Source organism: Henckelia pumila, chromosome 2 (assembly GCF_033568475.1).
Source record: "Henckelia pumila isolate YLH828 chromosome 2, ASM3356847v2, whole genome shotgun sequence".
Taxonomy (NCBI): Eukaryota; Viridiplantae; Streptophyta; class Magnoliopsida; order Lamiales; family Gesneriaceae; genus Henckelia; species Henckelia pumila.
Genome location: NC_133121.1, coordinates 110,062,073 through 110,079,203, shown reverse-complemented (window position 1 = coordinate 110,079,203; position 17,131 = coordinate 110,062,073). Strand labels below are relative to the sequence as shown.

At 32.9% G+C, this 17,131-nt stretch overlaps 4 protein-coding genes across 4 annotated transcripts; 1 reads left to right on the top strand and 3 right to left on the bottom strand.

Annotated features, from left to right (window-relative positions):
• Positions 1-1,731: 1,731 nt before the first annotated feature.
• Positions 1,732-2,292, bottom strand: LOC140878147 (uncharacterized). The gene has a single exon (XM_073281757.1). It carries the CDS (start codon positions 2,290-2,292, stop codon positions 1,732-1,734), a length of 561 nt encoding a protein of 186 aa, XP_073137858.1.
• A 1,407-nt stretch (positions 2,293-3,699) lies between these two features.
• LOC140883109 (peroxiredoxin Q, chloroplastic) lies at positions 3,700-6,441 on the bottom strand. The gene is made up of 4 exons (XM_073289441.1): positions 6,092-6,441; positions 5,419-5,556; positions 4,578-4,667; positions 3,700-4,079 (listed from the first exon to the last, which is right to left on the bottom strand). Exons 1-4 carry the CDS (start codon positions 6,290-6,292, stop codon positions 3,861-3,863), a joined length of 648 nt encoding a protein of 215 aa, XP_073145542.1. The 5' UTR covers positions 6,293-6,441; the 3' UTR covers positions 3,700-3,860.
• Positions 6,442-6,899: 458 nt separating this feature from the next.
• LOC140884558 (protein SMALL AUXIN UP-REGULATED RNA 54-like) lies at positions 6,900-8,675 on the top strand. Its single transcript, XM_073291347.1, has 3 exons — positions 6,900-7,082; positions 7,457-8,101; positions 8,399-8,675. The coding sequence occupies exons 2-3, from the start codon at positions 7,624-7,626 to the stop codon at positions 8,428-8,430; spliced, it is 510 nt and encodes a 169-aa protein (XP_073147448.1). The 5' UTR covers positions 6,900-7,082; positions 7,457-7,623; the 3' UTR covers positions 8,431-8,675.
• Positions 8,676-15,947: 7,272 nt separating this feature from the next.
• Positions 15,948-16,749, bottom strand: LOC140884237 (auxin-responsive protein SAUR76-like). Its single transcript, XM_073290929.1, has one exon. It carries the CDS (start codon positions 16,679-16,681, stop codon positions 16,316-16,318), a length of 366 nt encoding a protein of 121 aa, XP_073147030.1. The 5' UTR covers positions 16,682-16,749; the 3' UTR covers positions 15,948-16,315.
• Between the last annotated feature and the right edge of the window lie 382 nt (positions 16,750-17,131).

The following is a 17,131-nucleotide window of genomic DNA, read 5'->3' as shown; positions in this document are numbered from 1 at the left end:
TGTAAGATTCCCTGAAGTTTTTCGGTGAAACGAGTGGAACTACAGCTATAAATACAGGCATTTGAGGAAGCTGAAGACATCGATCATTCCCTTCAGTTTTCTTACGAATAAAATTGTTGTAATATTTCTCTTTCTATTGTAATAAGTTTTCGTTTATGTATTTCAAGAACGAGGCTACTATGAGTAGCTAAACAAGTTGTCTTATCCTCTTCAAAGGAGTTGATTTATGTAATAATATTATGTCTGAATAATTTTTCTAAAGTCTCTTGTTCTTTCATGTTCATATTTTATAATTAAATTTATATATCATACGCCTTAAGGTAGAAAACGAATTAAGGCTGTGCTGGGTGTCGTTGAAGGAGCTTGTGCAGAAACCATCTATTGCGACTGCGTGGTTGGAGTGTGAGGAGCACTACGTAAAACTCGACAGGTATGACCCGACGACATTATGGTCAAAGAAGTATTTAAATTTGATTTACTTTACGGAAGCATGTTGGACCCTAATCTAAAGTATATAGGCTGGAAACCTTGCGCAACCAATAGTTCTTCACGACATGACTGGTTCGATAGGTAAAACAACGCCAAAGTACAAAAGATTAGTTGAATACTTGTTTAATCAAATTTGGGGACCACTAGGAAGTGCAAACTAAAAAATTTGAATGTAGGGAGTTAGGAGAAATTTATGTTTAGGTTTAGGAATTTTAAAATAATTACCCCTAAAATAAAACTTCAATTAATAATTTTAAATAAAAAAATTCTTTAGCATCGACATATTTCACACTAGAATTTGTTGCATATAAACAAGTACTCCCTCTGTTTCATATATATTGTCTTATTTTCTTTTTCACACAGATTAAGAAAAAATTATTGGAAAAGTAAATTTTATATATACTTTCTATTTTATTCATATTTAATGTATTAAAAAATGATTGCACAATTTTCAAGGTGTAGTTAATAAAGATATATTAGTAAAAAAATGTAAAAAAATATTACTAAATATGATATATGATTATATATTTGGAACAAAAAAAAACGTGGACAATATAATTGAGACGAATGGAGTATTTCATATTAAATTGAATTATATGTTCACTTATTGAAGCAAAGGCAAACTCATTCACATCCCCACATAAACAAAACTTTGCTGTCAAACGACTACGTATGTACAACGAAAGATTTACTGACAAATACATTCAATTTTGAGCCCTAGATTATCATGGCTGCTGGGGGTTCAACAAAAGAACTCGTAAAATATGAAAGTTTAGTTAAATTTGGTAATATTGCACATGAAATTATCATTAATTTTTTTTTTAAAAATACTTTTGCCCCGTTGACTTCTCCAACCAAACAGACTCATATGGCTCGTATTTAGATAATATTTGTCGTAACATCTAAAAAACTCTTTTTTTAACTTATCTTTCACAAAAATTCTCAAATTTAATAATTTTATTGAATTAAAACCGAGAAATACTTAATTTCTATAAATGCTTTATAGAAAGTCTCAAACACTACCACTCAAATGTAGTGAATAATTGATCATTCATGTACCAAGGATTCAAGAAAACATTGTATATTTACAAATTAACTGATGAGATTCAAATTTATTCGAATACAAACTGTTGGCTAACTCCTCAAATCACAATCGGGAACTTTTTGTGATTGTGAATGTGAATGTGAATGTGAAAGCAATCGGAATTAATATACATACATACATACGACCTACTATATATACTATGCGGTGGTGGCGCATACCGGCCGGCGGCTACAGCCATCCCAAAACCGCACCACGCTGCCGTTGAACGCCGCCAAATCCTGGCAACGGTACCACCCCATGTCCCGGCCGCCCATTCTAATCTCCATCTTTCTCTCCCAATCCACGTCGTCGCTCCACCGCCGGAACTTCTCACCGATCTCCGCCGAGACACCATCGTCATCCTCATCATCATCATGAACAGCCTCCACCACTCCGCCTTCCCGAAAATCATCGTTTCTATAGTACAAAACAAACTTCCGGCCTTTCGTGCTATTCTCCGTCGTCTCCAAAGCCGAGATACAATAATTATTATTCGTCTCACGGCCGTCGGTGGAAACTGATTCAACTGCAGGCTCCTCCAGCTGCAGCAGCGTGGCAGCATCTCTGCACCGGCCACGTTGCTCCGGCCTCGGAGGCGATGAAGGCCCCATCCTCCAGAAGCTGAAGGCGGCCGTAACGGCGGCGAGCCACGCCGCCAACATCCTGTTGACGGCCGTGAGGAGGCCGTAGCTCAAGTAATTCAGAGCCAGAGCATCCATTGTTGGTTGTTCGTGGCTCGAGTGGGCTTTTAATAAGGAGAGAAGAACGAACCTCAGCCGTTGGATCCAGAGGATCCCAGATTAGATGCTCAGAATCGAGAATATAGATGCTAATTGCAAAGGTAGATCCCATTTTGTGTACTGGAATCATTTGACACGTGGCCGATACATACTGGTTTATCGGGTGAGCTAGGGTCGTATCAACTTGTTCACCACATGAACTCGTAGCTTATGGTCGTAACCAAGGGTCGAAAAAATAAGAAAAAATTGTCGTTAAATTTAGAAATTCGACTATATTTTTAGGACAATACAAAATATATATATATATATATATAATCAATTCGAGACGAGTGAACTAGACCAATGGTTTACATAATTACATATTAGAAGTGACGATTCAGTTAGTGTTTGCAAACTCTAAAAATAAATGATTATGAATATTTTTTTAGAGATAGCAAACACCGAAGAAATAATTAGACCAAATTAATTTTTGGTCAAATGCTGATCATTTAAACTCGGGTATTAATTTAATTAATTAATTGCTATATGATTAAATTAAAATTTATGGGTAGCGCAAGCGTTTCATTCTCTCCGATCATTTTGACCAAACAAAGAACAAATGTGAATTGCATTGCATATTTGCAACCCCACCACTGTTCACTATTCTGTATTTGATTAATTAAAATTTCAAATTCCAAACAAAGAACCGGAAACGGTCTTCCAATAAAGGAATTAATTTTTAAAAAAAAAAATAAAAATAAAGGAATTAATTAATTAAATGTAAATCATCACCTTACCCGTGATAGCCTATATACATTAATAGCACGCGACGCGAAGTCGAGCATACGAAATAAAAAATAATAATAATAATTGTTACAATCAAGATACATGTGACATGCGAGATATTTCACACTTAATGCTACTATTGTGTTAATGAATCTAAATTGCGAGTTTTGATTGGATAATAATCTCAACACACAAATTCTGCTGTCCTCATAAAAATCACAACAATCTTATGACCTTCATGATGTCAACTTTTAGTTGGTGGGCACGTGATGTGATATAAAATTTTTTTATGTATATATACGATTATACGTTATATTTGAAATTACAAATTTATTTTAATGAAAATGTTTTTTCATTGTATTAGGAATTAGAAAACTATTTCAATGAAAAAGTCTTTTTATTACTGCATTCGCGATAATTTTGTAATTGTAAAAATAACGTGTAATAGATCATATGATAATGGGACGAAGTGGGAGTGCGGACCAGAGGGTGTAGAGTTCCTGAAAACATACGACTGCGGAGCTCCTGTGTTTGTGTACCACAGATTGAAGCATTTGAAAGAGTGAACAGAAATGCAAGAACAAAGATCAAAAGAAAGTAGAAAGAATTCAGCTCGGAATCTACACTTTCAACAGAAGCTAACTTCATAGCGTACAAGCTCTTTGAATCGGAGTATCAATCCTCAGTTTACAACACAAAACTATTTCACTAGAATATTGTGATTCCATATCCAGAACACAATATTAAAAAACAAACTGCAGAAGTTTAATATCGAACTGGCATCAAACGGATTTTAGAAACTTCAAGGTCTCATCAATGTGCTTTTCGGGTTGGAACTGATTGTTGTAGACCAGTCGACACACTCCATTCTTGTCGAGGACATACGTTTGTCTTCCAGGCAGAGCACCAAATAAGTCCGAGGGGACGCCCCACTCTTTTCTAACCTTATTTCCTTCATCACTCAAAAGGCTGAATGGAAGTTTGTATTTGCTGGCGAATTGCTACATAGAAGGAGGAGCAAAAAAAATGTTAATCATGGAGGTCAGAATTTCTACTGGATTTATCATCAAAATTATGAACCAAAAAGTTGGACCAATCAAGAAAAGCAAGAAAATATGATATGTTGCTTTGTAGAAAAATACATCGATTATAAGAAACGAAACATGATAAGCAATTCTTTTTTTTGATAAGAAACGAAACATGATAAGTAATTCTTAGCAAATAAAAACTAACAATCACATACATGCTACATCTTTAAATCTCACTATCATATTCATTCATGTTAAAAAAATTCAGTTTACGGAATGCTGTCATTAATAACGCTGTCCATATTCGTTATTCACACATTTTTCTTCATCCTGATCCTGAATACCATAAACTGCAAAATAGCAAGTGGTTAGTGGTTAGTGGTTACTGCTTTTATGGGAACGATTCAACACATGGAAACAGACGCTCTAGCAACTAGTGACGTTCTATACAAGAAAGATAAAGGCTGGTACCTTGTGGGATGCTGCATCATCCCCACTAATCCCAACAACCTCTGCTCCGGCTTTCTTAAATTTCTCATACGAGTCCCTGAAGGCACATGCCTGCAAATAATGTTGAAACATCAAACGGCGCCTATTATTTTTCAAATGATTAATGTACTGCATGCTTCACACTAGGGATATGTTTTGTGATTACTTAAATTTTGACACAAGTTTAAGGAGGGCTGAGTAGATTAAAGCGAAAATTATAACAGTGTAACGAGATCAAAGTGGCAGATATCTAATCAACAATAAGCAAAAGACGTTTCGTATCCGTTCTTCATTTGATCATTGCCAATCAAGGTATCATAACTGAACAAAGTCAGTATGCTAAGTTAAAGAAGATTAGGTCAAAATTGCCTCGAAACTAAGATTTTTTTTTTCTCGAGAATTATCGGAACTGAGAACTAGTACTGGCTGTACTGCACTGTTGATAAGCTACTGAAAGCAAAGTTTATACCAGTTTCTTATTCTCTGTTACACTAGAAATTCAACATGAATGAAAAAGATGGAAAGTTGGAAACCCATGTTAACAATATTTTGCACCTAAGTATAGAAAACCAAATAGACAACACTTTCCTTGAACTCAATATGTGAATACTGAATTACTAGGAAACCTAAAATTTTCAGTCATGAGAATCCAGCATACATTAGTACCACAACAAATCCTGTGTTGAATAAATGGTGACATTATTTTTACAAGAGGCCGTGCTGTGTGAGATAATTAGTTCAACACATTTCAAACATACGTAAACAGAAACATGAAGAAACATCAGTGATATTTCAGTTTATGCTCAAGGAAATAAGTGTCTACCTGTTTGGTACAGCCAGGGGTTTCATCAGCAGGATAGAAGTAAACAACTACAGGCTTCCCTTTAAATTTAGAAAGACTTACAGTCTTCCCATCCTGGTCTTTAAGAGTAAACGGTGGTGCCAATGACCCTTCAGAAACCTTCAAGAAACGCCATAAACAAGCCCAGAAATTGAATCATATATCACCACATCTCAGAATTTCATTTCACCCACTCACTAAAAAAGAAATATGCAACATTTCTAGCAGGGTGATTAAAACTTCCATAAATCATAATTCTAGAAGATTATCTTTTGGTTTTTGAGAGGATACTTTTTCAATTGAAAGCTCAACAATGGGTTGTTTTTGTCAATATTCAAAATAAACAATGTCGGTATCTACAATCATCCAAACAAATATAGACACCGATAACAATTTTACAGCACAATCACATTACAAAACAAAACTATGCTAACCATATTTACATATACATCTAAAAATCACATGAATTCAACCTCAAAACTACTCACGAAAATAATAGAAAGTCCAATCAATCAAAGCAAAAAATTCTGCTCAGTTTTGGTTCTTGCATCAAACTTAGCTACAACCAAAGAACCTTTCTTCGTACACTTGTGTCTATATATTTCTATCAGATGGGCCAAGAACATAAAAAAAGAAGTGATCTTGGAAAATGTACCTTAGCAAAAATGGAACTTTTCACAGAAGAACGACATGGGACCGAAACAGGAGTCACATTGGAGAGCTTGAGGCCATGAAAGTGAGACTGCGAAGACTTTGAAAGGATGGACAAATTCTGACACAATGTAGCTTTTGGGGTTTGAGCATGGAGTAAAGATGGAAGAGTCTGATTCGTATGGAGTGAAGAAATCGAAGCCATTTGACAGTGTTATTGTTGCAACCAGAAATAGCAGTATGTATGTATCAAGAATTACACTAATTTTAGTATCAAGAATTTGGTTTCGAGAAAGATAAGGAAGAGGGAAGCATATGGTGAGAATGGTGTTCAGTGGGTCACAAAAAGGGGATGACGATGTGATTTCTGCGTGGACAATTGCTGACCCAACATAAAAAAAAAAAAAAAAAAAAAGATTAAACCACTGATATTTACTATTGTAAATGTTCATTACTTTCAGTCCCATTCGTCATCATATATTATGTACACAAAAATAAATTGAATTTTCATATAGATATAAAATCAACATCTATTTTATACATAAGATGAAATTTTGTATTATATGCACGTGAAATAACAATGTAATTGAGTCATTAACGAAATTGAAGGAGAAAAAGAAAGTAAAGAAAGATATATATGGGTTTGTCCGAGAAGGTAGGTGAAGTGCAAGGCAGAGAGAAAATCACTGCGACAAGAAATGAGACATATGTTTGTTAAAAAAGGCAAAAGAATTGAATCCCACCATCTAATTCTTGCACATGGAAATTATCACCGTCCTAATAATAAATAACGTGAGATTTTCGATTCTCTTTTTTAAAGGGAAAATCGTAGGAAAAAGAGGCTTCCATTTCACACGCACACACACACATGTCGAGCCCACCCACCCACTCCTCCTCCCCATGTAGAAAGGCATGATTTTCTAGTTATGTTTTTCGCTTTTCTCATCATCGTTTCATGCTGACCTCCGCCCTGTCTCCGCCGCCATCGCCGCCTGGTACGTACGTACGCCTACGGCCCATTTATTCGTCGTCGTTTATTTGTATTTAGATCAATATATCTTTCCTTGCTATATATTAATTAAATCTTGACGATATATATATACATAACATGTAATTCATGTGACGACTTAGTTATGATCTTCGTCTTCCTCATGAGCGGCTATATGGATTTCGTTATTTAAATATTGAATGCAACTTGGAATGAAATATTTACATGTTAGAAGATTCCCGATCCATCTTCATCATTAATTTGCTAACTAGCTGCTTACAAATCTTGAAATACGAACATATATTAATATATATATATATGTCAATCTAAAATTTGGTAACATGATGTGTTTGGATCTATATATATATATATAAATTGCAGTGGAGCAGGATCTGATGAGAGGTACTCTCTCTCTCGCCCCAAAAAGAATCCATGCCATCGGAAGATTCTTGGATTTGATCATCACTGCGGCCATATATTAATTATTATTGTAGCTAAATTAAGCTAGCTACAATTGTCATCAATAAAAGAAAGAAAGCTTGGAACCAATGGATCAAGAAAATGGAGGAAACAATATGACTAAGGTGACAGGGATCAGGCAAATCGTGAGGCTGAAAGGATTCCTCCAAAAATGGCAACATGTGGCGCTTGGCCCGAAAGATCAACACAATAGAGCTGGCGGCATCCCTCCGGCGATAACACGGAGGTTGATGCAGGGTTCCAACATGTATTGCGAGTCAGACGAGGATAGCTGCCACAGCCCGGAACCGCCGCCAGACGTGCCCAAGGGGTACCTGGCGGTGTACGTGGGAATGGAGCTCCGGAGGTTCATCATCCCCACGAGTTATCTCGGGGATCCGCTGTTTAAGGTTTTGTTAGAAAAGGTCGAGGAGGAGTTTGGATTCGATCACAGTGGCGGGCTCACGATCCCGTGTGAAATCGAGACGTTTAAGTATCTTCTTCAATGCATGGAAAATCACCGGAAACACCAACTTCACACCGATAATATTCATCATCATAATGCAGGTTAATTACCTACCTTCTAATATACATAGAGTTTAGTCATATGTACAACCATAGTCGATAATTACGTGAGCAACAGCTAACGTGACATCTTATACATTCAATGAGTGATTGTCACGTCAGCTGTTGATCACGTGGTTGTCCGTGCTGGTTGCTGATTGAATATATATATATTCAAATTTTCATTATATTCGATCCGATTATATATATGATTGTCACGTTACGATATAATTTGGAGAATTTTTTTGTTATTGTGCATGATTATTAATTAAACTTGGAAATGTGGCCATTATTTTGCAGCTGAAAAGTCGTCGTTACCAGTTGAGGAGTGAAAGGATGTTCTCTGTACGTAAGAAGTTGAGATTTAGTTTTGAGGTCTCTTTGTAAGAAATTAATTTGACATTAATTACATTTTATTTCTTTTTTTTTTTCCCGGAAGATGAAATTAGGTAGATGGGGTTGTTTGATTTATGTTGATGATCGAGTGTGTTGCGTCTCTGTCAAATGTAATTCTTTATTGCAACTTAATTGACATGATACTTGCTTCACATGGAAGATAGATTATCCCGTTATTTTAGTACCATTTTTGGGTCATTTTGATTGATTCAACCGGAAAATGAAAATTAATTAAGGTTGTTTTTGATTGGAAGGTTTCAAATATGTGGATTTTAATTATATTTTATGATTACAATGAAATAATAAATTGAATTATATATTCATTAACTACTTATATACATGTTAGTTCTATAAAGTAGAATTGATTTCAAATGACACCATTATTATGTGAACTTGAAATCCATTTTAATTAACATGAAATACTATATGAACATGAAAATAAATAATGGATTTGAAGTTTAGGATGTTACTTCTCTAAACAACAAAGTATATTTTAATATGTTTGAAATTTATCAATCGAAACACAATCTTAGGAAAAATTGATTTTTTTATCGTATAAGTTTCTCTCTAGGATTTTGGTCTGTATTATCATATTTAAGTTTTAGTCCATCATCTTTGTTTTTTTTTTTTTTTTTGCGATTTTTTTTTCTATGTGCCGCTGATATAACCATTTTGCAGCGCTAGTGTCACATCAATAATTTTAATTAAAAATTAATAAAATTGTCAAATCGAAACATGGATGACTAAACTTAAATATGAAAATATAGATGACCAAATCACGATGTGCCAACATTAACAGACCAACATTACAATTCTTCATCAATTTCTATAATTTAAAACTTAATTTTAAATTTTTTTGAAAGAAAATTTAATGCTTTACAAAGGGTCAACAAAAATAAGTTATCATTTAAATATATATATATATATATATATATATATATATATATATATATATATATAAAAGTTGTCTATTGGGCTCCACAAAAATAAGGTACTATTGGGCTCAGAGGAAGCCCGTAAAATGCGGACCACGCCCAACCTTCTCAAACGTTTACGAAAACTTTGTAGAGACAAACTACATGAAAGCCCGGTAGTCCACACGATTTCTTAGCAAAGAATCTTTAAGCATCAAATGTTTAATTATTTAACAAGCTTTCAATTTGCATGTTGGAGACTTGGAGTCAACATATTAAAATATTTGTTGATACTACTTAACTTATAAAATAGTGTTTGTTACCTAAAAAATAAGTGATTATATATTTTTTATTCATAAATTTGTGAATAAAAAATTCATAATCACTTATATTTAGAGATTATAAATATATTCTCAATTTAACTAAAATTGGGGTGAAAGCTTTTGATGCACATGTAACGATTTACGAATGAATTCCATCGATCAGTATTGTTTCGTGGTTAGCTAGTCGAGACGAAATAGAGAGAGTAGGGTAAATTAAGTTTGTTTTTTTATTGAAATTTATTTAGAAACATTTTTCAAAATTAAACTTCAAAGTAGCAACTTCAACTTCTTATTTATCAAGAAAAAATTTACGTCATATTTTGAAAAAAGGAACACACCAACACCATGCGCACCTAATAGGCCAAGACGAAGTAAAGTACTCCCAATTAGACTGACATACCGTATCGAAATATCGAAATTTTGGCATACCGCACCGAAATTTTTTTGATATACAAACATTTTTTTGGTATACCAAATTTTTTTTCGATATCTATACGGTATCAATATGGATTTTTTTCGTACCAAAATTTCGAAATTTTACTATCGGTATCGGTATGAATTTTTTTCATATCAATATAATCCAATCAATCAAATCACGCATGTTATCAAAAGACATTTAAGTGTCGAATAGATAAATATTCGTACGTCATTTTGATACAAGAATTCTATCCAACGACTTGGAACATCTTAACAATTTTATTTCTTAAAAATTTCAGTCTCTTTCCGCTGTCTCTTTTTACTTGAAATTTTTTGGATCCACTCGACCCGTTTTCCAAATTTGTGGATACATTTTTCGACCTGTTTCTCATAAAAATATGTAAATTGACCATAGCACATATACATATAATTTTAACACACACAAAAAACATTGGTTTTTGGACAAGGCTTATAAGTACAATCGAGTCGAGCTGGAAATATGAAAATCCCGAAACAAGCGGCCACGCCACATGCATGTCCTTCTCACAATCTAATATACATGTACTTCAACTATATGCATGAAGAGTCCATTAATATTAAAATCGGCCCCAAATATAATCAATTATCAAATATATATATATATATATATATTGTGAGTTTAAGTTGAGATTTTTTGTTGCAAATATAACTCATGTATCACTAAGATTTGAGTTTCTAAATTTTGAACCATTACCATTTTATCAAAAACTATCATCACGTACCATTGCTGATCATGTAATTAAATTAATCAAGTGTTTTCATATGTATAAATGTATAACGTCAACTTTGATGCTATGTTAACTTTATGAGTTTATGCATGGTTTTATTAATTATATACAAGTCACTGTGGCACACGCGATACGTGTCCCGTAAATATATAATTTGGTAAAAATTTTAACTTGATTAAAGTGCTGCCCGAAAAAATTTGAGTTTGATAGAGAAAAAAAAAGGAAGTGAAGAAAGAAAGTTAGAGGAAAAACTAATGAGAAAGTGAGAGAAAATGAGACATGAAGAAAGTTATTTGTTAGTTAGTGAGGGGTATGGGGGTATAATGGGTAAATTTAAAAAAAATATCATAACACCAAAAACAGTTTTTATAACCTACGCATACTTAATAATATAGTAAGATATGTTCGATAAAGTATAATATATCAGATATGTCCTTGTTTGGGCATCCCAAACAGAGAAAAAAAGTCTGAAATATTAATTTTCAGAAAGAGGATCAGTCAAATTTGACCCAATATATATCTCATAATGAAAAGGCCCTTGATTTGAGCATATCTATATATATGTGTGTGTGTGTCTATCTGCACTAAGATTGGGTATATGTGTTCCTAATAAATGGAAACATATAGTATGTTGATTTCACCACTCATTTTTGCTTATTCTTCCCATTTCTCAGTCAATTAGTTACCTTTGTCGAGGGGGGAAAATAAAAATAATTTTTTTTAAAAAAAAAGATAGAACAGTGAAATTGATTGGAAGGGGATGAAACTTGAATTTTGATCACATGCCATGTTTCCTTGTGATATTCCGTTGGAATGGACCCATTACCTTACTATTTTATCACTTTGTAACGGTTGACCCATGAATCCTATTCGAATCACTCACTACCTAGCAAAGTGTAGTGTATCCAATGCTAACGATTTCCTTTAGTTTTTTGTTTTGCAAAACTCAAATCTTTATATTGAAATTTCGTCTCATATCTTCAATTATCTTTCAACAGTGTGCATTGAGTAAATCACGAACATTATACAATAGCATGCAAATTAATCACACGGACAAAGATAAATATGTAGAACAACTAATATAAAAGAAAGCTCTTATCGTGGGATTTGAACTTGGAACATTGACTTAAGATTTCTGAAAACGTGACATGTTATGCTATACGTTCCATTGAGAGGGATTTGGATGCCCAATCTATCGCAAACCTACTTATTTTCTTTGAAAAACAAAAAAAAAAACGAAAAAAAAGGAAAAAAATAATTGGAATCTAATCCGTACTTAATTATCATCTCATCCACATGTTGGTGCATGTGCAATAGATTTCCGAATCCTTAATGGCCTACTAATTAGGGAAAGTTTTGCAACTTTAATCCAACATGCCATATTTTGAATCCTCCCACACATCATTACGTAGCCATAATTAATCTGTACATACATTTTCAGTCGCATTCAAGTAACCTTAGGGACAATGTTATGAAGTCATAAAATATATAAAATAGGGGTGGATTTTCGATATACCATATAAAAAATATTGGTATGAAAAATATTCATACCAGTATCGATTTCGAAATTTTAAAATTTTTGTATAGAAAAAATTCATATTCATATCGTATCGATACCAAAAAAAATTCGATATACCAAAAAAATGTTTATATAAATAAAAAAATTTCGGTACGATATCCCAAAAATTCGATATTTTGGTTCGATATCTCGGCCCTAAATTATAAAGTGCGAATGGACATAATATAATGACTTGTGGTCAAAATCATTTAATTTATTTCATTTAGTTTTCTATTTGAGATTTTGTCCTTTTATGGGACATGGAGTCGATATGAAAGGACATGTTTGCTTAGCACAATTAGCAATTTTGGGCCCATTGGGTTCCTTCACATCAAGTGGGCCGAATCTTTTGGTAGTTTCTATCTGTGGCCATCTAACTACCTCTAGGCCCCATTTCAATATAGGGTTTCCTTTAAAAAAAATGAAAAATTCTCTCTCCACAATTATACTTTTTGAGAGTTTTGTTTTTGCACCATTTTATCAACAAATTTGCTAATAAATGCATCCATATTTTTAAAAAATGAGTGAAAATCCAATTGGTAAAAATAGCAAAGTGAGAAGTTATAAAAAATTAGGAAAAACTGTAATTTTGGTTTTTTATTTTTGTCATTTTACGATTTTAGTCTTTTATGTTTTCATATTTCAATTTTAGTCTCGCATGTTTCGATTTTTTGGCAATTTTAATCATTTTTATTCAAAAATATTTACGTGACATTATTCCTAAAATCTTGATCTTACAATTTATATACGATTGTGTTAATTTGTGTTGTGTACTTGTGTGGGGATAAATTTACTATAGCGAGTTTTATTCATAAAAGCTGCAAACTTCTTCTGATTTAGGTGTCTCTTCACTTGTCCATTCACTTGTTTGTTTATTCAGAAATTTAAAATTAAAGGAAATTGAAAGACAATTATTCGAAAATTGTTAAAACCGCACGAATTGGAGGGGCTCGAACTTGAATGAAGGGGCCCGCTGGGTAGCAAAAGGCAGATCAGTCAGCCAGCATACACATGGGCCGGTCTTTGGACCGACAAAGTCCATTAATAATAAACTAATACTATATTTGTGCTTTTCAAATTAAAAAAAATAATTCCATTAAACATCTTGAGATATAATGAATAATTTGAGTCAAATATTAGATGAAATCAGTGTTTTAAAAGATGATGTCTTGGTGGTGGACGATCGTAGTCCACCGTCTAGTAGTAACTATGACACAATGATTTTGAAATTGAACCCAATTCGGAAGAAGTATGGTACAAATATGGAGATAAATAAGAATAATAATAATTAAAGATACATGCTAAAAAAACGTCTAGAATAACGCCTCAATCTTTGGGTAGATGAGATCCTAGCATATGAGTAATATCTAAATCATGCATCCAACAGTTCGTATTTTTACACATAGGCGTAATTAATTATATATTGTTGACGTGACAAATCATGAAACATTAGATCTATCATTGGGATTTACCCATATGCTAGGTTGAAATCTACCCTTTGGGTCAATGGTGTCATGATATATATCTTTATTTACATTAAAAATACATACTCGAAATTACTAATAAATGTCGTCCTCCAATTATTAATAGCAATCGTTTAATATTCTGGATAAACTGATTAACAGCTCTAATCCAATCATTAGTAATCTGAAGCATAAAAATATATACATAATTCATTTGTTTTATATAGTCGAATTAATTAATTAAAATTAGGTCCCACGAAAGTTATTTGTATGTCATACCAGAAAACCATGAAAAACCAGTAGCTTTCTGAGTTGTGAAAAGTAAAGTGTGTGTAAATACAATTTAATTATATATGTGCAAATTTTAAAATGCAGAGACAACTTGCGCTGGCGGATACAATTTTTATTATATGTATTTAAAGGTTTTTTTATAAAAAAATAAAAAAAGTAGTTAATTATAATATATACAAGTTCTTATATTTTGTTTAATAATATATTAACTCCTTGCGTTATTATTAATATTTTTTTATCACTGTTTATTTTGCCATCTGAGTGCCACTTTGGTCTTATAGCCATACCTATATTTATCGTGAAATAATTTATATTTCGGGATAATTACAAATACTTCTCGCAAAATTCACCCTAGTAACAAAAATCATGCTATATTTAATGTTATCTCTATGTGACAAGTTATAAATAAATCCAGTAGTCCAATAAATGGCAAACACCCCCATCAAGTTTATATTTATCTTACATTTTTTCATATATTTGAAATATTATATAATTTGATTGTGCAAATTTTGGCATCCCCAACTCTCTTCCTGTACGGTGAATCGGTGATATGGGATCGTTGATCGAATTATGAAACTTAGATTCACAGAATATGATGTGAGATATAAAGCAAAGATGATAGGAGTCCCTGAGTCACGAATGATAGAGACATGCAACATGATCCAAAGATTATTATGTTTTATTAGAGACAAAATTTCATTCGAGCGTAATAATTAATATTTCCAATAATTTAATTGTGAGAAAAAATATTACAAATCCGAATATCTTACAACTAATTATTTACAATTTACAAATCGTTCGCCTAAATTTTTCTAAGAATTTATTTTATTTTTCCAAGACAGATCTATCGGTATATTTAATTTAAAATATACAGCATGAAAATTAATTTTCCTGGAATGCATAAGAATGAATCTGCCAGTCGCCAGAGAGGCAGTCGGCATGATCATCATCGTACAAAAATTCACTGGTGCCGAATTTATTCAATTGCAATGCATTAAATGTGATGAGAAATATCTATATTTTTTAAAAAAAATTATTATTGCCTTTTTTTTTAAAAAAAAAAGATTTACTATTTTATTATAAATCATATATTAGTCAACTAAATTTCTAAAAAATAAAACGAATCTTTGTGAATACAAACATTAGGCATGTTACCGGACCGGTCAATTATATAGGGTAGTGGAACCACACCAATCCCTTATTAGTTATACATATGTAGTTAATTCAAACCCAAAACCCTACTCGAATTGGATCAAAACTGTTTTGGAATCAATTTTTTTCCCCCAATCATTATGTATCTAAACAAAGTTTTTAAAGGAAAAATTATATAGTTAAAATTAAATATATTATTAAATCGGACCGGATTAAAATGATTTCGATCCGTTTTCAAACGAGTCAGATTTGGTTCAATCCAAAACGAATTAACTTTTTTTAAATAGAACCACATTATACCAAACTATTTCGATTTTATTAAAACAATCTGATAAACATACCTAACAAACATGTTGAGCTCGACTTGACTCATGTACAAAATTACCTGAGTTTGTGTCCTTTGTTTTTTTCCGCTAAAAAACATAAAAAAAGGTAAGCTTAATTAGTAGTAAAAATAAATGGTGAAATATGTACTAGTTATATTTTCAAGATCCAAATATCATGTTTTCGTGTTCCCAAACAAAAACTGTTCAGATTTCACAAATCTCTGCAACAAAAAAGTTGAGAATGAAGGATTAAACAACAATAATAAATGATACTAATTTAATTACAAACAATATCCGATAATTAACTATTACATACCCAGTTAGGCTTTAATTGAAGATCAGCCAACCGCACGATCACTCTCTTATATCTCATCTCAAAATATAATCTACGGCCATAATCAGCACATCATTATTAACACATCCTTATAATAATAATAATAATAATAACAATAAATAGAATATACAAACTAACGAAACTAGGCACCCTATTGTGGGGATCACCGCACACAATCGCTCCCTCCTCGGTCATTATTATTTAATATTTATTCTTTTTTTTTTTCCAGTAATTGTTACTGACAGTTATTTCGAACGGACCGCCGCCCCTCCGCCGTCAGCAGGAGTAGAAATCGACGAGCTCGTTCAAGGAATCGGGCTGAGGATCGGCATTTTCCAGCATCCACAGGAGGTGCTCGAACAGCACCACCTCGCAGCCGACGGTGATGGATTCCTCGTGGCGTCCGTCCACGAGCTGACGGAAGAGAGGATTGTCCATGACGTCGGAGGTGACGAGATACCTCCGCCGCGACTTCCCGACGTAGACGGCGTGGAGATCCTTGGACACGGCGGACGACTCGTCGTCGGAGGAATTGCAGCTGGCGGCGGCGATGGAGCTGGCCTTGGCGCCTTGGCCGAGCTTGAAGGATTGCATTTTCTTCAGCACGGACCTGATTTTGGTGAGCTTGCTCCCTTTCGCCATTGTCGATTAATTAGCTACAAAAATAAATAAATAAAAAGGAAAGAAAGAATTTGGGGTTTGAGAAATTGAGAACGAAAGTTCGTTATATAAAGGAAGGGGAGAGGGCCCAGGGTTTGAGGGAGTGGGGGTCTGCAATGTTGCTGAAATTTCGAAGATAACTAATTTATCCGAACTATTAAATTAATTTAAAATGATTTTAAAGTATTATCCAAATCGTGTATCCGATATTCAATATTTTTATACATAAACACAATTGATAGAATATTGTTGATATGATAAATTTTGAGATATTGAATTTATAATTAGTGTAAAATCCTTAAGGTAAATACATAGTTTTTAATCCCCCAATCCAATTCCAATATCAATAAGTATATATATATATATATATATATATATATATATATATATATATATATATATATATTTGTTAAATAAAAGTTGGTTTTAAAT